General features: G+C 46.3%; 1 protein-coding gene across 1 annotated transcript in view; it reads left to right on the forward strand.

The window, feature by feature from the left end:
• REV3L (REV3 like, DNA directed polymerase zeta catalytic subunit) overlaps positions 1-23,259 on the forward strand; it is a 720,104-nt gene that overhangs the window by 635,016 nt on the left and 61,829 nt on the right. The window contains exon 29 of the mRNA XM_029595253.1: positions 20,932-21,122. Coding sequence (XP_029451113.1) covers positions 20,932-21,122 — 191 coding nt within the window. The remainder of the gene's footprint in view (positions 1-20,931; positions 21,123-23,259) is intronic.

Raw genomic sequence — 23,259 nt, forward strand, 5'->3', positions numbered from 1 at the left:
GACAGGTATTTCCATCACTAGTTTTTTATTGTAGGGTAGCCAGAGCATGATCACCACATTAGCTTATGAGCCTCTGTTTCTTAACTCATCTACCATCATCTCTTGCTTAAGAGAATGGCACTGAATGGTTCCTCTGCATGAGATCAGCAAGTTTTTACCCCAAGTCGATTTTTAGTTTTAAAAAGACAACACTACTGCTCATATATGCATGTAGAATAAATTGATTTTGCATTATCACAAATGTTCTCTTAATGCCTATTGAAGATGACATCTCATGAGAACTAGGACTGACTAAAAACACTTTATTTTATTTCCTTTCACTTGACTAGTACAATAGGGCATCTAGCACACCATTCCTAGCCCCTTTTACATAGTAACATAATGACGGCAGAAAAGGACCAAAATGGTCCATCCAGTCTGCCCAGCAAGCTTCTTATGTTGGTATCTGCTGTGCTGTGCAGGTTACTCCCATATTTCTCTTTTATTGGGTGATAAGCAGCCTTGAAAATTCAGACAGTGCTGCTTGACATGCTTTGCTTATGAACGGCCGTAGAAGCAGTCCTGTGCTTTTTTCCCTTCTGTTTGTGTATTAGTACCTCAGACAGTAAAAGTCAGGACCCATGTTGGTTGTTGTCTGAATCCAATACCTCTTTCCACCCCAACCCCCACCAACAAAGCGGAGAGCGATGTTGCAGTTGCATCAAGGGAATTCCTGTTTTACAATGTAAGAGACCTCGTTCATAGCTCCTATCTCTTACATACCATAATGCATCCCTTGCAGTGCCTATTATACACCATATCACAAATCTAATCTAAGGAAAAACTGGTTCTTACCCGCTAATTCTCTTTCCTTGAGTCCTATCCGACCAGACCAGTCCAGATGGATGGGTTTTTCTCCCCTACTAGCAGATGGAGATAGAGAACAAAAGTTTTACTGTACTCTAGGTACTTAAGTTACTGTGCCACCTGCAGTCACTCAGTAAATCTGTAACAAAGTTAATAGAAGCCCCCACTTTGAGCAGGGGAATTCCTGCAACTCAGATTATGCCTCACCAAACAATAGCCACCAAATACTCAACTTTCACAGTAAAACCCTGATTGGTCAAAGGGAAGCTTGTCCAAGGCCTTTAAGACCAAACTGAGATTCCAAGGTGGGACCAAACAGCTGAATGGAGGACAGAAATACTGCATCTCACCAACTTCAGGTGTGAAGCTAAAGAAGATCTTTGTACCTTCCTTCTATAACAGGACAACACTGCCACTGTACCTTAAGCGAATTCAAGGCCATTCCTTTCTGCAAACCCACTTGGAAGAATGGGAGAATCTTTTTAACATGGAAATCCTTGACTCCTGAAACCAGACTTCATAAACCTTCCAGACATGAACATATGCCAAGGAAATCAAAGTTTTCCTAGCTTGCATCAAAATTGTAATGACTTCCTTCGAGTAGCTTTTAACTCTCAACCCTCTCCTCTCAAAAGGCAAGCTGCAAGACAAAAGTGGTCTGCTTGTTCCAAGAAAATCAGATCCTTCCACAGTAGGCTGAGAACATGGCTGAGCCACAAGGGTCCCTCTACCTTGAGACTTATCAGATTGACAAACCACAGATATCTGGGCCACTTCGGAGCCACTAGAATTGCTAGCCTTTGATGCCTCTCTAGCTGACTTATGACCCTTCCTATTAGAGGCCAAAGAGGAAACATGTAAAGCAGGACCCTCTTAGACCATGGCTGAGACAGGACATCCAAGTCTTCTGATCCTGATTCCCGCCTTTGACTGAAAAACTGTGGTACTTCGGCATTCTAATTTGTCACCATCAAATCCACCAAAGGATTTCCTCACCTGAACCTAAAGAGAGAACACTGACATTATTTATTTGACTTGATTAATCATCATTTCTTACTACATTAAAAGCAATTTACAATAAAAAAAAAAAGAGAGGAAAAAACCCCATAAACTAAAATAACTTAATGGTAACTAAAGAAAATTAACAATCATTAAACCATGAAATATAGATCATAGTAATGGTGAATACATTATATAAACTAACTGACATAAACTAAAAAGAAATTAGAAAATGAAAGAAATAAAAAAATGTAAAATGGTAAAGCAATAAAACATAAATTAAAAGTTAGTAGAGACCCTATGAACGATAGTGCAAATAAAAATATTTTTGAGTGATTTCCTAAATATCAAGAACTTATTCTCAGGCCATAGGCTGAGAGGTTGAGTGTTTCAGATACTAGGAGCTAAATATATAAAATAACTTTCTCTAGTAGATTCTAACCAGATTTCTTTATGTGAACATGTATAAGTAATTCTTGATGAATAAAATGAAGAGTTCTATTGGGATAGTATAGTTTGATGAGATTTGAAAGATAGGTAGGTGTGCCATGACTTTGCCAACTCCTATTCCCTGGGATCCAGGCTGTGCCTGCTCATAAAATCTGCCTGCACATTCTCCACTCTGGTGATGTGAGAAACTGATAAAGTCTTTAAATGCCGCTCCGCCCACCGGAACAATCTTTCTGCTGTGCTCCTGGTACCTCCTTGCTTGTTTATGTAAACTTCTACTGTCATGTTGTCTGACAGAACTCACACTGCTCCGTTCCTGACGAGAGGCAAAAATGGATAACAAGGCATTCTTGTCCTGATCTCTGATAGACCAAGAAGATTCTGTCACTATCTATTGACCCTGTGCCGTCCACTCTTGGAAGATGGCACCCCAGCCTCACAGACTGGCATTTGTTGTTACTATTATTCAATCTGGGATTTCCAGCTCTACTCGTTTCGATAAATTGCCCTGCGAACACCACCAGGAAAGACTCAACCTGGCTTTCCCCTGAAGGGGGCAACCTGAGCTCAAAATCCTATGACTAAGGATTCCATCACAAGAGAAGAGCCCTCTGCAACTGCCTAATATGAGCCATTGCCCAAGAGACCAGGTCTAGCATGAATGCCATAGAGTCCAGTGCCTGAAGATAATCCCAAACCTTGGGAATCTTTATCTGCAACAACTGTCTGACTTGATTCTGCAGTTTCAAACACCTTTCCATTGTAAGAAACACCTTTGCTGTATGGTTTCAAAGCAAGGAACCAGGTATTCCAGGTTCTGGGAGGGAACCTGCTTACTTTTGGCAAAACTGACCACCCAACAGGAGAACCACCCAACAGGAGAACCACTTTGAAAACTGAGCGATGACAATCCTCTTCTGATTTTGCTTGAATTAGCAAATCACCCAAGAATGGATGTACCATAATTCCTTCCCTGCAAAGAGTTGCTGCCACAACTACCATTTCCCTGGAGAACATGTCAGGAGCTGTCACTAGCCAATAAAGAAGAGCTTGAAACTGGAAATGCCTCCACTAGCACAGCAAACCTGAAAAACCTTTGATTGTCTCTCTGAATAGGAATGTGCAAATATCTTCCAAAAGATCCAATGACACTCTTTCTGACCACTGCATCTACTGACCGGTGAGTCTCCATATGGAAATGAGGCACCCTCAAAGATGCATTCATCATCTTTAGATCCAAAATGGATTGAAACTTTCCCTCCTTTTTTTGTACCATAAGAACATAAGAAATTGCCATGCTGGGTCAGACCATCGAGCCCAGCATCCTGTTTCCAACAGAGGCCAAAACCAGGCAACAAGAACCTGGCAATTACCCAAAAACTAAGTAGAACCCATGCTACTGATGCAATTAATAGCAGTGGCTATTCCCTATTTGATTAATAGCCATTAATGGACTTCTCCTCCAAGAACTTATCCAAACCTTTTTTGAACCCAGCTACACTAACTGCACTAACCACATCCTCTGGCAACAAATTCCAGAGCTTTATTGTGCGTTGAGTGAAAGAGAATTTTCTCCGATTAGTCTTAAATGTGCTACTTGCTAACTTCATGGAATGCCCCCTAGTCCTTCTATTATTCGAAAGTGTAAATAACAGAGTCACATCTACTCGTTCAAGACCTCTCATGATCTTAAAGGCTTCTATCATATCCCCCCTCAGCCGTCTCTTCTCCAAGCTGAACAGCCCTAACCTCTTCAGCCTTTCCTCATAGGGGAGCTGTTCCATCCCCTTTATCATTTTGGTTGCCCTTCTCTGTACCTTCTCCATTGCAACTATATCTTTTTTGAGATGTGGCGACCAGAATTGTACACTGTATTCAAGGTGCGGTCTCATCATGGAGTGATACAGAGGCATTATGACATTTTCCGTTTTATTAACCATTCCCTTCCATATAATTACTAACATTCTGTTTGCTTTTTTGACTGCTGCAGCACACTGAGCCGACGATTTTAAAGTATTATCCACTATGATGCCTAGATCTTTTTCCTGGTTGGTGGCTCCTAATATGGAACCTAACATCGTGTAACTACAGCAAGGGTTACCTTTCCCTATATGCAACACCTTGCACTTGTCCACATTAAATTTCATCTGCCATTTGGATGCCCAATCTTCCAGTCTTGCAAGGTCCTCCTGTAATGTATCACAGTCTGCTTGTGATTTAACTACTCTGAGTAATTTTGTATCATCCGCAAATTTGATAACCTCACTCGTCGTATGCCTTTCCAGATCATTTATATATATATTGAAAAGCACCGGTCCAAGTACAGATCCCTGAGGCACTCCACTGTTTACCCTTTTCCACTGAGAAAATTGACCATTTAATCCTACTCTCTGTTTCCTGTCTTTTAACCAGTTTGTAATCCACGAAAGGACATTGCCTCCTATCCCATGACTTTTTAGTTTTCAGAGAAGCCTCTCATGAGGGACTTTGTCAAACGCCTTCTGAAAATCCAAATACACTACATCTACCGGTTCACCTTTATCCACATGTTTATTAACCCCTTCAAAAAAATGAAGCAGATTTGTTAGGCAAGACTTCCCTTGGGTAAATCCATGTTGACTGTGTCCCATTAAATCATGTCTTTCTATATGCTCTACGATTTTGATCTTGAGAATAGTTTCCACTATTTTTCCTGGCACTGAAGTCAGGCTCACTGGTCTATAGTTACCCAGATCACACCTGGAGCCTTTTTTAAATATTTGGATTACATTGGCCACCCTCCAGTCTTCAGGTACAATGGATGATTTTAATGATAGGTTACAAATTTTAACTAATAGATCAGAAATAAGTGGAGTAATGACCCAGACCTCTTTTCTCCTCCAGAACCGGAACTACAGCAACCAGAAGACAATGTTCTAGTGGGGACCACACCGCTTCCCTCTTTAATCAATCCGTGAAAGCCTTGACACCTAGGCGAGAAAAATCCTTACAACAGAAAGGACCCATTGGTCTGATGTTACTTTGGTCCACTCCTTGTAAAACAGAGACAACTGACCCTCTATGTGGACGACTGAAAAGTCTCATTGGGAACCATTAAGCCCACCTGAGCTGGACCCAGCACTGTCGCAAGTATTCCTACAGTTTCCCCAAAAGGACTGAGACTTTATAGGATACTGTTGCTGAGAAGCACAACTTTTCTCTGGATGATAATGCCTGGCCTCTCGAAACTTCTGTCTACTAGGAAGACTTGCAGCACCCCTTAGGCATATCCTCTGGCAACTTGTGAACCTGAAATTCCCAAAGATGCTTCACCAACTTCTCCAGATCCTCCCCAAACAGTAGCTTTACTCTGAAGGGAAGGTTACTCAACTGGGTCTTGGAACATACATTCAATGTTCTATGTAAATAACCCCGGTCTAACCTCCCAGACCAGGGCAACCTTTTTTGTTACTTGTAAACCGGATTGATTTGTATTGCATACAGGAATTCCGGTATATAAAAATTAAAAATAAATAAAATAAATAAATACATCCTCTGCCTAATTGCTTAACCAATGGAGGCGCCTAGCCAATACCATAGATACCATGTTTCTAGCCACCATATGCAGCAGATCATACAAAGCATCAGTAATAAAAGCTACAGCAGCCTCCAGGCATTCCACCTCCTCTTCCTCTGAGAGAGCTTTCTCAGAATCAGCTAACATAATCTGTAATACCCAGTATAAACATGCTCGGGCCATAAAACCGCTACACACAGATGCTTGAAGGAATAGAGCCAAAACTTCAAAAATCTTTTTGAAATGAATTTCCATCATCCTATCCTGAGAGTCTTTAAAACAGTGCAGAATTGTGGTTTTCTTAGTAACTGCCAATGCCAAAGCATCCACATTCTGTACCTTGAATAGCTCCAAAGCATCTTATGAAAGAGGATACAACTTACCCATGGCTCTGCCTACCTTCAGGCTAGCCTCAAGTGCAATAAAATGGAAGGACCTTAGCAGGACCCCCAAGTCCCTCCAAGATAGGATCCTCAATGATGGAGTTCTCGCCCTCCTGCAGATTATTCCTATCCCCTTCACCATCCTATGGAAGATCTACAGAGAGACCCCTCATGCAAATCTTCCTCAGAGAGCATGATTCCAAATCAAAATCCGGGTCAGCTTCCAGCCTGCTCTTCTTGGGACGGGACAGAAGTAGAGGATTCTCCGAAAGAGCCTCTTAGGACCAGACCTGTTGAAACCAGCACCTTTCTTAGTTAACTATGCCTTGTACATAAGAAGCAGAAATTCAGGGGAAAAAGGATCTGCAGTATCCTCTACCCTGAAATCCTGCATAGCACGCTGACCCCTCCAGCCACAGAGCTCAAAATTGGAGGGCCAGTAGTAACCTTTACCAAATCTCCCTAAACCACATGGGAAGAGATCAAAATGGCTGCTGTTCCCGCTCTTCTAATCTCCTCAGCAGAGCACAATAGAATCAAGCAACTGCTGCTTCTTTGTGAACCTCAGTGACTGTGAAAGGAGCACCCGAGCAGCCTTCCCCTCTACCCACATAAGCCCTGCACATGCCCAAGAGTGAGATTTTGGCCTTACGGCCTCTATGTGCTGACTATTGCTTCCCACTTGTTGCACAGCTAGAACAGCACAAATTTCCCTGTACGTACCCGGATCAGTCCAGACTGTGGGTTGAGCCTCCTTTCCAGCAGGTGGAGACAGACAAAAACTGAAAGGATGCCCTATATCAGGACAGAGCCTATCCTCTAACCCTTCAGTATTCGTCTGTCTCCAGCAGGTGTTAGCAGCTCATCCTTCGTTCTCTGCTTTAGGCTAGTCAACCTTTCTTTCTTCTCTCCTTACGGATCAAGCAAGTACTTCTTTTTCTTTAAGTATTGAAGGAATTTTTCTTAGTGATTTTTTTCTTTCTCCTGTGGAAGACTGTTCCGTCTCCAAGCTCTTGCCGGTCTCAGGGGGGCTTTGCCCCTTGTGCACTGCATAGCCTGATTCCGTGTCCGCTTCCAGGTGTGGGGACCGAGTCTCTCGGGGTCTCGTCTCCCCCCCTCTGGCTGCCGAGAGGGTTTAGAAACCAGACTGCTGCGCTCAGTATAAAAAAAAAAAAATCAGCTGAATAAATGGAAGAAAAAATTTCAGCTTCGATTCTAAGTTACAGGTATTCCCCTACCTCCAACTTGGTTGCAGCAGTAGACCCATATTTTTTTATTTTTATTTTTCCTTTTTTCTTCTTTGGGTCTCAGGAGGCTTGAACCGGCAGCCAGACAGGCAGGAGATAGCAGGTTTCCCCCCTGCTTCACTCCTGGCCTCCAAGCTGCCAATCAAATTTTTTTCTCTGCAGCTTTTTCTCTTCAGAGCGGCTCTCTCTTTGCCGCGGCAGGCAGCCTGCCTTCCTTTTGGCAGCCCCCCTGCGAGTTTTTGGCAAAGGGGCTTCTTCTATGCCTCCCTGCCGGGTGGGGAAGGTCCCTCCTCGACAGGAAAGGCAAATTTAGCACGGGGATCAGTTCCCCACAGCTTGGCCAGGCCGTTCTTGGGTCGAAATGCCCGGGAACGGCGGCCATTTTGAATTTTTTATCGGCTCCGTTTTCGGAGCTCCCTGGGGCTGGGGAGCCGATTTTTTGACTGCTACCTCCCGATTTGAGCCCCCCAGCCCCCCAGGAAGGTTTTTTTTATCACCCGCTCGCCTCCCCATCCCGGGATATTTTTGGCCTCCCTTTGATTTGCTGCTCCCTCCCCCTGCGTAAATCCTTTAACCTGCAGGCAGGAGGAGGTGGAATGCCCCCCCGGACCCCCACCGGGACAAAATAGTATTTTATTTAAAAAAAAAAAACAAAAAAAAACACCGCTGAGTAAATAAGAATAAAATTCAATTTTCCTACTCCATGCCATTGATAGACCAGCAGGCTACGGAGCCCCCGGGTTCCCCTGGGGCGCAGGGGGTTGCGGATACTCCCAGAGGTGCCTTCCTAACTTCCCAGCGGATCCGGTATTCCCGAATCCGACCGCCAATCCGGTTGCATCAGTTACCCTTCCACTCCTGGTACCACCTCGTTGCCCATGGATATGGCCCCGGTCCTGGCGGGATTCAGGGATCCGGCGCACGCCTTCCCTCCTCCCACGCACACATAATTGCGCCTGCCGTAATAGCAGGCTCCCCGGATGGGCCGTGCCCTGAGTGGTATGCTTCGTTTAAAAAAAAAAAAAAAACACCCAGTAACTGTAATCCCTCCGTGGACTGTTCCTGCGGTCGTGTTTCCGGAGGTTTTCCTGGCTTTCAAGCGGCCCCAGTACGCCCACTCGAGGCTCATGTGAAGCGGACTTTGCTGACATAGCGCTGGGGGTTGGTACCAATATGTGCAGCAGGCTCTTGCTGGGGGCAGGTCTCAGGTGGGGTCCATGTTAACTTTGCCCTGCATCCGGGACCCCCCGTGGCCAGAGCTATGCATACGACCCTTCTCCGCCCCCAGACATGGCAATAGCCTCGGCGATGCCCGTCGCTCAGCCCCTCTAGCTGCGCCACTGGTCGGCCGATCTGCCCGCCACAGCCCGATGGGGTACGTTGCAGCCCGAAGGTAAGCTGTTCCCTGTTAAGGACCTTGCGCCACTCTCGGCTCTCTCCTGGGTCGGGTGAACGGTCATCACTGAGCGGTCACCCGTCTGCGTTTTGGTGTTTCAGGGGCGTCAGGCATCTACGTCCATCTTCTTGCCCACTTTCCCGTCGTAGTATTTTAATCTGGTTTTTCTGGCGCTCTATGCAGGTCTGTCCAAACCCCTGCGTCGCGTTCCCTTGCAGGCTCTTACGCTTCCGATTATCCCGGTCCTTTATACCCTCTCATTCACGTTTTAGGGGCCAGCGACGGCATACCCCACGCGGGCACGGTGACTCCTTAGGAGGTTTGGTTCTTTCTTGATCGCAGTTTTCGTCGCAGCCTTCTCATGGGCGCCATTTCTTCGCAAGGATGGCCCACGCGCTCAATTCTCCCACCTGCACACACACTGGAGTTTTCCATGCCTCATTCCTCTGTCTCCTTCCTAGGCGATCACTTCCCTGTTTTCCGTACACTGCGGCCATATCCTGCCGGACCTATGATCCCCGACTTCCTCACAGATGGGTACGTCCTCGCTGTGCTCGCAGTTATCGGGATCTTTTCTGTGTTCCCCGTGCAGTCGATCCCTGTGGCGCTCGGTGGAGCAATCACCGCCAAGCTCTTGTGTCTGGGCACGGAAGCCCCGGTTCCAGGCAGTGTATTAGCCACGGGCCAGAATCCTATTTTCTTCTTTGGCTCTTTGCCTCTCCGCAGTCATCCGGACTCTCCAGATCCCGCTTCTTTGCATGGACACCCTGCGAGCGGTCCTCGTTCCGTTTTGTCCCAGACCGTTCCTCGGCTCACTCGTTTTTGACGAGGGCATATGCCATTTTTTGATTAATCATGGTTGCCATAGTCTCTTCGAGATAATGTCCTCCGCTGTGATTTCTAGGTCCGGGTGCTTCCCTTTGCTCTTGCGCAGCACCTTGCACTTCCCCCAAGGCCTGGCTGTTGGTGGCGGCAGTTCTCCGCCGGGAAGGACTCCGTGTCTTTCTTATCTAGACGTCTGGCGCATCAAGACCAAGGCGGAAGTTCTTTGCCGGCGGGCGGTGTCTCGCGTGCTAGCTCTCCTCGCGTATCCTCGGTGGATACTGATTTCCTTCAGAGCAGTCTTTAGCCCTTCCAGGACTTAGAGTACATGGGAGCCCGCTTTGTCGCCCAGGTGGGCAAGGTCTTCTTGCCTCGACCGTGTGCCCTAAGGTACTGACCGGTTTCAGAGTCTGCTCTTGCTGCCTTCTTCGACGACTTGTGCATGCTTGCAGTCCTCTGGCTCCTTGGCTCCTACTATCGACCTAGTCCCTTGGGTTTTTGCGCATATACGTCCATTCCAGGTAACTTGCTGTCCCATTTGCTGCCACTGGCGGCGTAGTTTCACATGGTTCTCCCGTTTTTTGGGCTCTGCCATTGCCAACTTCCAGGGGTGGCTTCCCACCCCTCCTTTGCTCCCGGGAATGCCTCCCAGTCCCTCAGTGGACATTAGTAACCACGGACGCCAGTCCCTTGGGCTGGGATGTGGCCTGCCTCTTCCAGCATGCCCAGGGGATCTGGCCAGCGGCTCTGTCTCGCTGGCACATCAAGCGGTTGGAGGCTCGGACGTGTTCCTAATCCTTCTGGAGTTTCTTTCCTTCTCCGCGGCAAGGCGCTATGGGCCTTGCCAGACAACTCCACCTTCGTGGCCTGCATCACTCGCCCAGGTGGCGCTCGCAGCCGCAGGTAGCCCTGGACATCAGCATTCCCTTCGCCCGGGCACAGCGACATCTACAGTGCCCGGTGTCCTCCGTTCCGTGGGCTGGGGGAATGTTCAGGCTGAATTTTCAGTCGTCGATCGCTCGATCCCGGGGAGTGGGAATTTCCTGACACAGCCACGGCTCTCTCTCATAGACAGGTGGTCCCCTCCCACCTGGGCTTTATGGCGCCTGTTCGCAATACCATGGCCTATTGGTCTTTCCGCTGGAGGTTCCTTGGCTCGGCAGGTGTAGATGCTCTGGCTCTTCCTTCTCTCTCCCCCCCCCCCCCCCCCCCCCCCCCCGTGGTCTCTGGTCGGGAAAGCCTCAGAACGATAGATCTCCTCCGGGGTCCCGTGATCCTGGTAGCACCCGAGTGGTCGCGCCGTCTCGTGTTCTGCTAGCTCCCGAGTGGCCGCGCAGGCTTTGGTTCGCGGTTTTCTCAACCTAGCAACGGACTGACCTCTGCGGCCCAGAAACCGGCAATCTTCGGCCAGGCCGATTGCGCTTGTCTAGCCCCATGATTTTGAGGACGGCAACGTCTCTGGCGCGAGGACTATTAGAAGTAGGTCTTCTCCGCCTTGCTGCGGTCCCGGTATCGGTCGACTTCCCTGGCGACGGGTGTATCTGACTGTTTGAGTCTGTTTGTGCGGCGTTGGTTGTCTCGACGTCCTCCACTCCGATCTTGTTAGTCCTTTCTTCTCCAAGCCAGTCTTTCTAGGGTTTTTCCTTTCGGTTTTGACGCGTACCGGTCTATCCTTCTGGCCTGTAGCTCCTAGTCTTGTCGGAGTTCGGAGACCCAAGCGCTGTCCTGTCGGGAACTTTCTGCGTCCTCCCGACTCCGGGGTATCCCTCGTACGGGCTCTTCCTTCTTGGTGACTGTTCTTCTACCTTCCCTGTCCACCAGTCGGCTGAACTTCTTGCATTCCCCTGCGTCTGGTGGCGGTCTCCATTTTCTTGATGCCATACTTGCTCCACTTCCTTCCTCCTGGTTACCTATGGCCTTCGTGAATCGGTCCATCCTTTCTCCTATTGAGTGGGTCCACTTGGAGTATGCTGGCTTCTGTATCCAATTTAGCACACTGGTTGACGGAAGCGTTCTCCTCGGTTTATCTTTGTTGTGGTCGGGCAGTTCCCAAGGGTCTGACAACTCATTTACTGCGTTTTCGAGCTACTTCCTGGGCGAACAGTCTCTGGATCTGTCTGTAGGGGATTTGCAGTGCGGACACTTGGACGTCCTTCCTTATTTTTGATCAACGCTATCGCCCAGATGTACAAGCTCCGCTTTGGTTCTTTTGGGCTACAAGTGCTTCGAGCAGGCCTGTCGGGGTCCCAGTGGCTCTGTCTCGTTTTTAGGGAAGCTTTGGTACAGTCTGGACTGATCCGGGTACGTACAGGGAAAGAAAAATTAGTTCTTACCTATTAATTTTCGTTCTTACCTATTAATTTTCGTTCCTGTAGTACCACGGATCAGTCCAGACGCCCTTCCCTGTATGTAGTCTTTGTCTGTCCTCTCGAAGCTTGTTTCTCTTACAGATTCCTCGAATTCCACGTCTCTTTTTTGGGCATAAATACTGAGCAAATACACCGGAAGCTTTGGTTGCCCAAGCGCCAAGTATATGCAAGAGCGGTTAGTCATTCCATATACCTTACATTGTTCTACTTCTGCTCCATTGAGCTTTCTGGTTACTTGCTTGATTCTACTTGGTTTTGTTGTTTTCTGCTTTGACATACGTTATACTGAAGGGTTAGAGGATAGGCTCTATCCTGATAAAGGGCATCCTTTCAGTTTTTGTCTGTCTCCACCTGCTGGAAAGGAGGCTCAACCCACAGTCTGGACTGATCCGTGGTACTACAGGAATGAAAATTACCAGGTAAGAACTAATTTTCCTTTGCCTGCTAAAGGTTGCTCCATTTCTGCAGCAAAGAACGGATTTTGAACAGCTGCACCGCAGTTACGCTTGCCAGTAACCTTCTCCTGTACAGTTCACAGGGAAACCACTGCAACTTGACACCTCTTTTTTTTTTTTGTTTCTAAAACTTCTTAAAGGGACCCACATCCCACAAAGCAACACAGATAGCCATAAAAGAAAAGGAATACTCTCCTGATGAATGCTTCTTCCAGAGGACAGGAGGGATCCATGACAGAGAGGGAGATGAGGTCAGGGAATGACAGAGCCAGTACCACTGGCTATCAAGCCCTCCTTAGGCCAGGGTACAAAAACATAAGAAGTTGCCATATTGGGTCAGACCAAGGATCCATCAAGCCGAGTATCCTGTTTCCAACAGTAGCCAGTCCAGGTTATAAGTACTTGGCAAGTACCCAAGCATAAATGGATCCCATACTACTAAGGCCAGTAATAGCAGTGGCTATTCCCCAACGCAACTTGATTAATAGCAGTTTATGGACTTCTCCAGGACCTTATCCCAACTACACTAACTGCCCTAACCACATCATCCGGCAGCGAATTCCAGAACTTAATTATTTGTTGAATGAAAGAATTTTTTTCGATTTATTTTAAATGTGCTACTTGCTAACTTCATGGAGTGCCCCCTAGTCCTATACTCTTACCCAGCACACATGGGATTTCTACCCATAAAGATTGTACTGTGCATTTAGTCTCTTGAATGATCTTCATCCATTTGGACTCTATGCCCGCCTGGACATAAAGGTCACCCCCACCACCACTACCAAATTCACCCTCCCTATCATTACAATATAATTTGTACCCTGGTATAGCACTATCCCTTGTACCAGGTCTCTGAGATGCCAGTTAAGTCTGTCATCATTCACTGCTATACACGCTGTCTCCCATCTTACTACTTCTGTCATTGGCATACTGATATTTAAAAGTGTGTTTTTTGTTTGTATTAACAACATGCTTTTCAATTGATGGGGATAATTTGGAATCCTTTAGCTCAGGTGATTCTTTACTTAAAGGCACTTGGACTACTTTTCCTTTTATTGGAACCTCTCTGTTGGGATGCTCTAACTCTTCTGTTTCATTAGTATCCTTCAAAGATACCTCCTTCCAAACCATGCACTGTTGAGTGACAGCTTTCCCCCTTATTCTGCTTAAAAAGCTGCTCTATCTCCTTTTTAAAAGTCAGAGCCAGCAGCCTGGTTCCACTCTGGTTAAGGTGTAGCCTGTCCTTTCGGAAAAGTCTCCCCCTTCCCCAAAAGGTTCCCCAGTTGCTTACAAAACTGAAACCTTCTTCTCTTCATCGTCGTCTCATCCACTCATTGATATTCCTTAACTCTGCCTGCCTCTGGGGACCTGCGTATGGAACAGGGAGCATTTCAGAGAATGCTACCCTGGAGGTTCTGGATTTTAGCTTTCTACCTAAAAGTCTAAATTTGGCTTCCAGAATGTTATGATTTCACCTGTTACGCATCGTCATTGTATCCTGACTATGACACCTACCCACCAGCAGAGGTCTCCTCGTAGCGCCATTCCATTCTGTCCCGTGCTGTCCCCATCAGCTCCACTCTGCTCATCAATCTCAGCCTGTCGTGCAGCCTCCTAGCCTTCAGGAGTCCTCAGCAAACCATGTCTCCAGCTTTGCCAAGTTCCTCATCCTTGCCTGCACTACACCCAAGCCTCAGCTCTACATAATCCAGACTTGCCAAACATTCCTTGCTTTCACATAGTCTTCCTTGGCTCCTTGCCCTAGTCACTGTTGCCTTGCGGCCTACTCAGGCCTATCTTTGTTTTTGCCCTGTGGCCTCCAGGCCTTCTCGCTCCTAGCATTGCCTTATGACCTGCAGCCCTTCTCGCTCCTAGCCTTGCTTTGTGGCTTCTGGGCCTTCTCGCTCCTAGCCTTGCCTTGTGGCATAAGGGCCTTCTTGTTCCTTGCCTTGCCTTTCAGCCTAAGGGCCTTATTACTCCTTGCCTTGCTTTTCGGCCTATGTAGGATTTCTCCTTACCTGTGGCCTATCTAGGCCTTTCCATTGTTTCGCCCCTAGGGGCTTTCCCTGCCTAATGCCTTCAGGCCTTTATGTTCCATGTTTTGTGTTGTCCTTGTCACGCCCTGTCCTGTCCTATCTTAGTCCAGTTCTAGTCCTTGCTTGCATTTAAGCTCCAGCCCTTGCCTGCACTTTGCTCCAACTCCAGTCCCTGCCTGCGCTTAAGCTCCAGTTCCAGTTCCTTGCCTGAACTTAAGCTACAGTTCCAGCCCTTACCTGCATGCTATTCCTGTCCAAGCCTTGCTCCAGCCTTACCAGTCTGTCCAAGTCTCACTTCAACTTTACCAGCCTGTCCAAGCCTTCCTCCAGACTCATCATGATAGCCGGCCGCTGCAGAGACCTGCTGGCCCCCAGAATCCAAAGGCTCAACCCGCAGGGGAGGGAGTTGGTTAGGAAGACGACCATCCATATCCTTGTCCTGCATTCCTGCGCTACTCCGAGTGTGGTGTTCCCTACATCCAGCCAGGACCTGAGCCATAACATAGAACCTCCCTCCCACATTTTCCTATGTCGTTGGTGCCCAGATGTAGCATGGGAGCCAGCAACTCCCCAGCACTGTGTAAAATCCTATCTAGGTGACAATTGAGGTCTACTTGGTGCGAAGGTGGCAGACAGGTTACTAGGCCATCCTCACGTCACCAGCCACCCAGCTATCTACATTTCTAATAACTGAATCACCAACTGTGATGGGTGACCTAACCCTTCCCTCCTGGACAGTAGCCCTGGGAGACATCCTCGGTACGAGAGGAGAATGCATCACCTGGAGAGCAGGTCCTTGCTACAGGATCACATCCTGGTACACCAGGATTATGCTCTCTGACCAGGATCATGACCTCCTACTCAACCCTACTCTAACAGAGGGTTGGCCCCTTATTGGACCTAATACCTCTTGGAGCAATTTCTTCCAACAAAAGTCTGACTGCAAGATGGAACAGTCCTATCATCTACTGGGGACAGAGAATACTGAAAGACCCCAGGTGGCACAGTAACTTAGGTACCAGGAAGACAGTAAAGCTTTTGTTCTCGGTCTCCATCTGCTGGTAAGGAAGAAAAACCCATCCATCTGGACTGGTCTGGGGGACGATAAGGAATCTGATATTTATATGCCACCTTTCTGGACCAGCAAAGTTCCACCCAATGCAGTTTTCAGCAATGCAAAATACAGAATGAAATATGAATGCATATTAAGTACATAAAAATATTCATTAAAAATACATAATACTTAATCAGAAATAAAAATATGAGATCCATATTCAACTACTGGCTGGCTAGGAAAAATTAGCTGTTCAAACTTATGCAGTTAACGGGATATTCAGAAGTACACTCACACTGCTGAATGTAGCTGGCTATCTTAAAGTTAGCCAGCTAGGACTGCTCTTTGGCTGTCCTAAACTTATCTGGTTATGTTAGCCTGATAATGCTGAAAATCAGCATTTATCCAGCTACCTTAGGCCTAGAGCCACTAAACCGTGATGTTATTTTTGTGGGAGGGGTCCCACTATTCCGGGGGGGGGGTCGCTGTGATAGTGAAGCTCCTCCCCCCAAAACACATCGCACCTATGTGGCGCATTCTTTTGTCTTGTGGCCAAAAGGACAAAAGAGTGCAGCAAGCAGCCCTTTACTGCGATGGACCCTCAAGGGACCACCATGGCCTTAAATGGCCGCTGGCACCCCCAAAAAAATGTGCAGCCAAAATTGTAAAGTTTAATGAAAGTCAGTGCTGACCCCCTTCCTCAACTCAAGGCCGCTGTTCGAGATGGCCCTGACTCCCCAAAAGTTTAAAAATAGAAAATTGTAGCCATGCAGCGAAGGCTCCAACCCCTCCCCCAAAGACTTACAATAAAAATTAGGGCCCCTGACCCCAACCCCCCCCCCCCCCCCCCACCCCCAAAGATGAAAACCACAATTAGAGCACCCACCCTGGACTCTCACCCTCCAAAGGTGAAAAATATAAATATGGTCGCAACCTTCTCATCCCCCAAAGACCCAAATTATGTAGTAGCCCCTGGCCCCCCACCTCTCCCCCAATTCCATCATTAAATAGGATCCAGGCCACGACCCTTCCCCACCCCCCCCAAAGGTGAAAATCCAAGAAAGGATCCAGGCCCCCTGTACCCCCAGAAATTTTAAAATTAGTAGAGGGTCCTACATCGGGGCTGGAGACACACTCTTGCACCCGGCCTGGTCGGTGGCGCCAGCCTGACCTTGCCCCAGCCATGTGACTGGGGCAAGGTCCTGGGACTGGACCTCGGTCACTTCTATTAGCAATGCCATTCAGCATGGGATCTATTTACTGTTTGGGATCTTGCCAGGTAATTGTGATCTGGATTGACCAGTATTGGAAATAGGATACTGGGCTTCATGGACCAGATCCCATGATGATTGGTATTGCTGATAGAAGTGTCTGTATAATGCATGGAGAGAGAAAAGATCCTCTGCAGTCAGAAACAAGGAAACTGACAGAAAGATACAGAAATTTTCTAACTGTACTGGAAAGGACATTAAGGCACATCTGGATATATTGCCTTTTGGTATAATACCTTATGAACTTCAGAAGGAAGCTCTCGTTAGTATGATGCAAGTATTGAGTAGATCAGCCTGATACGTTTGATGCAAGTCAGTATTGCTCTCTGCTTCAACAGCAAGGGGTAATGGGGAATTGGATTCAAATTGCAACCAACGATGGCTCGACTTTTATCATCTGGGAATCTGTTAAGAATGGGGGTAACCTGCACAGCTTAGCAGATACTACCATAAGAAGCTTGCTGGGCAGACTGGCTGGACCATTTGGTCCTTTTCTGCCGTCATTTCTATGTTTCAATACCAGTAAATTTGAGAGACTGAGGTCAATCCTAGCATAGCACAATTATAATTTAGATTCCTTCCTGTCAAGGTGTGCACACAACTAATCCATTTGGAGACATTACCCTGGGGAAACTGTTGCTGTCCTTTCAATCTAAAGTAACATCAGTACCTTTCCTCCCAATACAGTACTACCATGCCGGTCTGTAATGTTTTTATATGGTACCCTTACAGATATGAGTATTTATTTATTTAACATTTTTTATATACCGACGGCCGTTTGCACATTGTATCGGTGTACATTTAACTCAGAACTAACAGGCGGTGCCTTTACATGGAACAGAAACTAAAAATTAAACGTTAAACAGGTATTACAACAGATAAAGTAATCAAATTAATAATTGAGAAATAATGTACAATATATTTACAAGCGAGACAACAGTCATATGGACAAATGGCTTTCATACATCAAGTGGAGGGAGTAGAGGGAAGGTAGGCTTGTTGAAAAAGCAATGTTTTTAGTTTCTTTTTGAATTTTGGGGTGGATGTTTCTGTGCGGAGATCTGGAGGGAGGGAGTTCCAAAGAGTGGGGGCGGCGAGGGAGAATGCTCTATTCATTGTATATTTTAGCTTGTAGGGTTTGATAGAAGGGGAGCGGAGTGTTCCTTGGAGGGCAGGACGTGTAGATCTAGTGGAGAAGCGAGGAAGGAGGGAGGGGCAGAGCCAATTGAAGTTTTCATTAGTGATACTTTTGTGAATGAGGGATAGAGTTTTGAACAGGATACGTGATTGGATTGGTAGCCAGTGGAGTTCAATGAGGGTAGGAGTGATGTGATCTCTTTTTCTAGTGTTAGTAAGGATACGTGCAGCAGCGTTCTATAAGAGCTGTAGAGGTTTGGGTGGTTGGAGGGGAGGCCGAGGAGGAGAGCATTACAGTAATGTATGTTATACAAATCCACAAAACCTCACAACTAGGCCTCCCACAAAAAAATATATATATATATCACATCCAAACTTTCTACATGCTTTTCTCCTATTTAACTTAACTCTCTCACCTCACCAAAGGCAGTTCAGCCTAATAGTAATGCCATAACTAAGCCCATTCCTTCCCCAGTTTGCTCCTGAAAGGGCAGCCTATCCCTATTCCACCCCCAAAGCAGGCTGGCGTTTGAGTCAGCCTGCAGTGACGTCATTGGGAAGGATAGAATCGAGGTGGGCAAAGAGTCCCTGATGGAGGAGGAGGCAGAGTCCTGGTCAGAGCCTTGCTCTTGAGTGTCTCATCCCTTCTGCAGTGGACTGACTCTTTGAGGTCAGCCAATGATGATATTAGTTGGGAGAGGGTAAAATTGGGGCAGGCTAAAGCTGGCCTGAGCAGCAGCCAATGAAGAAGTTCATGTACATCAATCTCCTGATGGCTTCCCATCTGCTCTCAGATATTCTTTCCCTGCTCTGCCAGTTGTCATCTTGCTGGGCTGTGATTAACGTTAGCAGGCCGATGCAATATCGGAGCAGGGAAAACGAGCACTCATGATTGCGTGCCCGCTGTCCTACTGTGTGCCGATTGACCGCTCCGGGGCGACCATTTAATATTTAAAACAGCTGCCATGGTAAAAAGGAGATACTAATGTCATCCAAGCGATTACATAAATTGAATAGCAGGGTCAGCCCACTGTGCTGGAGGCAGTGTGGGTAGAAGGGAACATTCTTTCATATGTGGTGGACTTGGCCAAAAATGGTGAAAACATGGGAACTGGTATTAGAGCACCTTTTCGAAGTACTAGGTGTCCGCATAACCCTGGTTCCCAAAATTTGTTTGTCTGCTGGAGGACACCATAGGAGAACCACTAAATTCTTTAACGCTCCAGTATATGATAACAACTCGGTGTGAAATAGCCTATATGTGGAAGGGTGTAAACACACCCAATCTCTCGTACATAATGAGCCGAGTAGATAGAGTATATCAGATGGGGTATCTCACTGCCATTCGGAATCAAAGAGTTCAGAAATTCCATAAGATATGGAAACCTTACTGCACCTGGAAAAAACGCACTTTGCAACCGTAGTAGAAGCTATCTTGTAGGCATATAGGGTTAGGGTTTGGGATGAGTTGGGGGTGGGGGAGAAGGGAGAAAGTGGGAAGGGAGAGTGACAGGGGACTGCTCTAAGGGGAAAATTGTAAAGTAATCAGACAATGGAGACATGTTATGGTACACCAAAAGTGTTTAATTTCTTCACAGATGTGCTGGCAGATTCAGGATTAATCCATGTTCTGGTTATGTTCTTGCACTTTCAAGACTTATAATTTGGTTGATGTGTATACAATGATGACGATGCATATCTGTACATTTCTGATATTATGTACATTGTTGGTTATACTGGAAAATAAACAATTACAAAAAAAAAAGATACTAGAGGAAAATGTGTGCCCCTAGCACCTCCTCGGCAGCAGGCACCCAGGATAGGTGGCTGCCAGCGGGTTAGGAAAAAAGACACTCAATTTCACGAGCTCCCCTTTAGCTAACCTGTGCCCAGCCACACATTAGGGAAAGGATGCTCGTTAATTGTCTCCCTTTTACTAACCTGACCACCGGCACTTTAAAAAAAAATTATTTTTTTTTTATTGTAATACATATATTGTATAAAACATAGCATGAAATACATACAAGTCATTAAGAGATATTAAATGTACAAATAGTGTGAAGAACTTTCCAATGATAACAAGCATAGTAAACATGAATCTAGCACATCAGGTCCTCACAACTTAAAGGTTGTCCTCCTTTTTTGTTCCTCCGACTTAATATAGCCACGATATTAAGTCTGAGGAAGTACAGAAAAGCAGTATTTTCTGCTTTTCTGTACATTTTTTTGGGCTGCTCAAAAATGAATGCCTGCTCTGGGCAGATGTTAATTTCTGAGGGTAAAAATGTGTTTGTCGGGTGCACTTTTTTTTTTTTTTTTTTTAATCGTGGCAGAATAGAATAGCCTCATCAACATGCATTTACATGTGATGAGCGCTATTAGCTTTGTAGGGGTTTGCACGTGCTAATCCCATTATAGCATAAGTGATTGTGGGTGCGCATCCAAAACCCGCTTCCAACCACGGGTTAAACAGTGCACTCGGCTGAGCACACTGTATTGCATCAGCCTGTAGGTATTGTATGAGAGATGTCACTTGCTGAATTAGTTATTTCATATAGTCTCTGGTAAGTCTCATACTGGAAATATTTAGCAGATATGTACCTCAAGTGGTTACACTTTTTTACAAATTCTAAATTATCTCCCTAGAAATAAAATGCTTTGTAAAAGTGTGATCTGTTTCCAGGACAGATCTGCTCAGTTTACTGGTTACAGTCGCAGTGTCCTATTGCTATCCCTGCAGGGACACACTACCTCTGGGCAGCCAGAGATCTTATCTTGATGCCTGCAGGGATCTCATTGTGCCAGGGCAGCCTCAGGTCTCATCTGTATCCCTGCAGGGATTCTCTGCTCTCCAGGGCAGCTAGAAGAGAATTTCTTTTACCATATGCTAGTTTTTGTTTTGTTTTAAAGATCCTGGAGCGTTCTATCAAGCTGCTGTTTGAAACGCGAGATATAAGTCAGATCAAGCAGTATGTGCAGGCACAGTGCTCCAAGCTGCTGGAAAGCAAGGCCAGCCTGCAGGACCTTATCTTTGCCAAGGAATACCGAGGGAGGGGCTCCTACAGACCTGCCGCCTGTGTGCCAGCGCTGGAAATTGCAAGGTAATTGATAGATTTCTCCAGAATCTAGAAGTGTCTGCCTTGACGTTTTATTTTGGTTGTGTTACTCCATGACCTTGTGCTTTATAGCCAGTCCCTGGAACCTGTATACATCAGCTTTACTAAAATGCCACAGCTGCCACCCTTTGATTCTGTGGTGGACAAAAGCTCAGTTACTTCACTTGAATGCCATGTGTTGGCCTTGTCACTGTAAATTGTTCATCATGAAAATCTCACTCGAGACAGATTACAAAAAACCCTACAGAGCTGCCTTCACGAAGAAACCATCCAGACTAGGGGGAGCACTGTAGAAAGCTAAGGTCATATAGAAATATTGTAGAACAAGCCAGATAATAAGTAAAGAAGCAGTAAGAACAGCCAGTAGTAATGCCTCTGCTTAATGCATGCTAGCATGCTGCAATTTGTTACAGCACAGGACCAAGAAGATGATAATGGACCAGTCACAAGGTAAAGTGCAGAGCCCAAAGAACTCCTGGAATTGCAAGGGAGCAGGATGTATCAGAGGAGAAAGCACAGTGCCCCATGTGATTCCCAAAAACCATAAGGGATCAGGATGTGTCACAGGTGAGGGTGCAGAGCCCCCTGGGAATCCTGGTACCTTGAGAGCAAAGTTGTGTAATAGGATAGGGTTCAGCTCCTTGTGTGACTCAGTGTTACTGCAAGAGAGCAAGGCAGTGCACAAAGCCCAGGAGGACTCTCAGGTACTGTAACATGGAAACAGAATCTGACAGCAGATGAAGACCTTGAAGCCCATCTAGTCTGCCCAATTTCATTCCTAGTGCAGTACCATAGACATCAGTTGATCTCTGGCTTTCCTTTAGATTTTTGCATTTCTGGGTTCTCTATGCTTAACCCAGGTTTTCTTGAAATCAGTTACTTCTTGTGCATTATTTGTACCTTTTCAGGTATGTGACTATCTCTATCATATCCCCCATCTCTCCTGTAAGGGAGCAGGATGTGTCACAGGACAGAGCACAGTACCCCATGTGACTCCTTATACTGTAGGAATTGGGATGTGTTAAGGAGAGCACACAGCATCCCTTGTGATGTGAGTACCATAACAGAAGCAGAATGTGTCACTGGAGAGGGCACAACATCCCATGTGACTGAGATCTAATACAAGATCTAATACAATCATCAGAGAGTATCCCAGCCACACCCAAACGAAACACAAAGTCAAGTCAACTCCCCAAACATGGGCTTATTCTACAACATCCCAATCCTCCCCTACAACAGGAGCAACACAAGAATAGAAAAACACAACCCCACCAGGCCACGTGCCCTGACCGTAATCCCAACCCACACCTCACAGCTCTTACCATCCTAACACTGACCTTAATCAATGCGCAATCCATCACAAAAAAGATACCTCTGATCCACAACTTCTTCCTAGATAACCACCCCGACCTTCTCTGTATCACCGAATCATGGCTCAAAAGCTCCAACACAGTTCTCATCAATCAACTACCAAAAAAAATGTACAACATATTCTCCCTTCCCAGACCCCCAAAAAAAGGCGGACTGCTATTCATAGCATCAAAGAAACTCAAATTTAAAATCCATCCCATCAGCCCCCCCCCCCACTCCTCACTGACTCCATGAATGCAATCGGCTTTAAACAAATAATAGAAACCCCCACTCACAAAGCGGGCCACACATTTGACCTCATATTCACCAATAATAAGATACCAAACAGCACACCACCAACAGCAACCGCAATATCCTGGACAGACCATAAACTTATTCAAACCAAGATACACCTTGAAAACCCAATCCTGGAACAGAAGAAACCCAATACAATCATCGAGTTCAATAAAGCATGCACCAGCGAAGACTTAATAGAAACACTCCCAGATTCACTGAAAGCTCTAAACATAACCGACACAAATTCCGTCATAGAATCATGGCTCAACATCAACACTGAAGTCGCTAAAATCAAATGCCCACTCATCAAAAAAGAACTCAAACCAACATCCAAACAAAAAGCACCATGGTACACCGCCGAACTGAAGAAGATCAAACACCTATTAAGACAAGCCAAAAAGAATTGGAGACGAAACCCCACCCCCCAGCTAAAAGACCGATTCAGAACCATTCTTTACATATACAAGACCAATAT

The sequence above is a fragment of the Rhinatrema bivittatum genome, chromosome 3, assembly GCF_901001135.1.
Source record: "Rhinatrema bivittatum chromosome 3, aRhiBiv1.1, whole genome shotgun sequence".
NCBI classification, from domain to species: Eukaryota; Metazoa; Chordata; class Amphibia; order Gymnophiona; family Rhinatrematidae; genus Rhinatrema; species Rhinatrema bivittatum.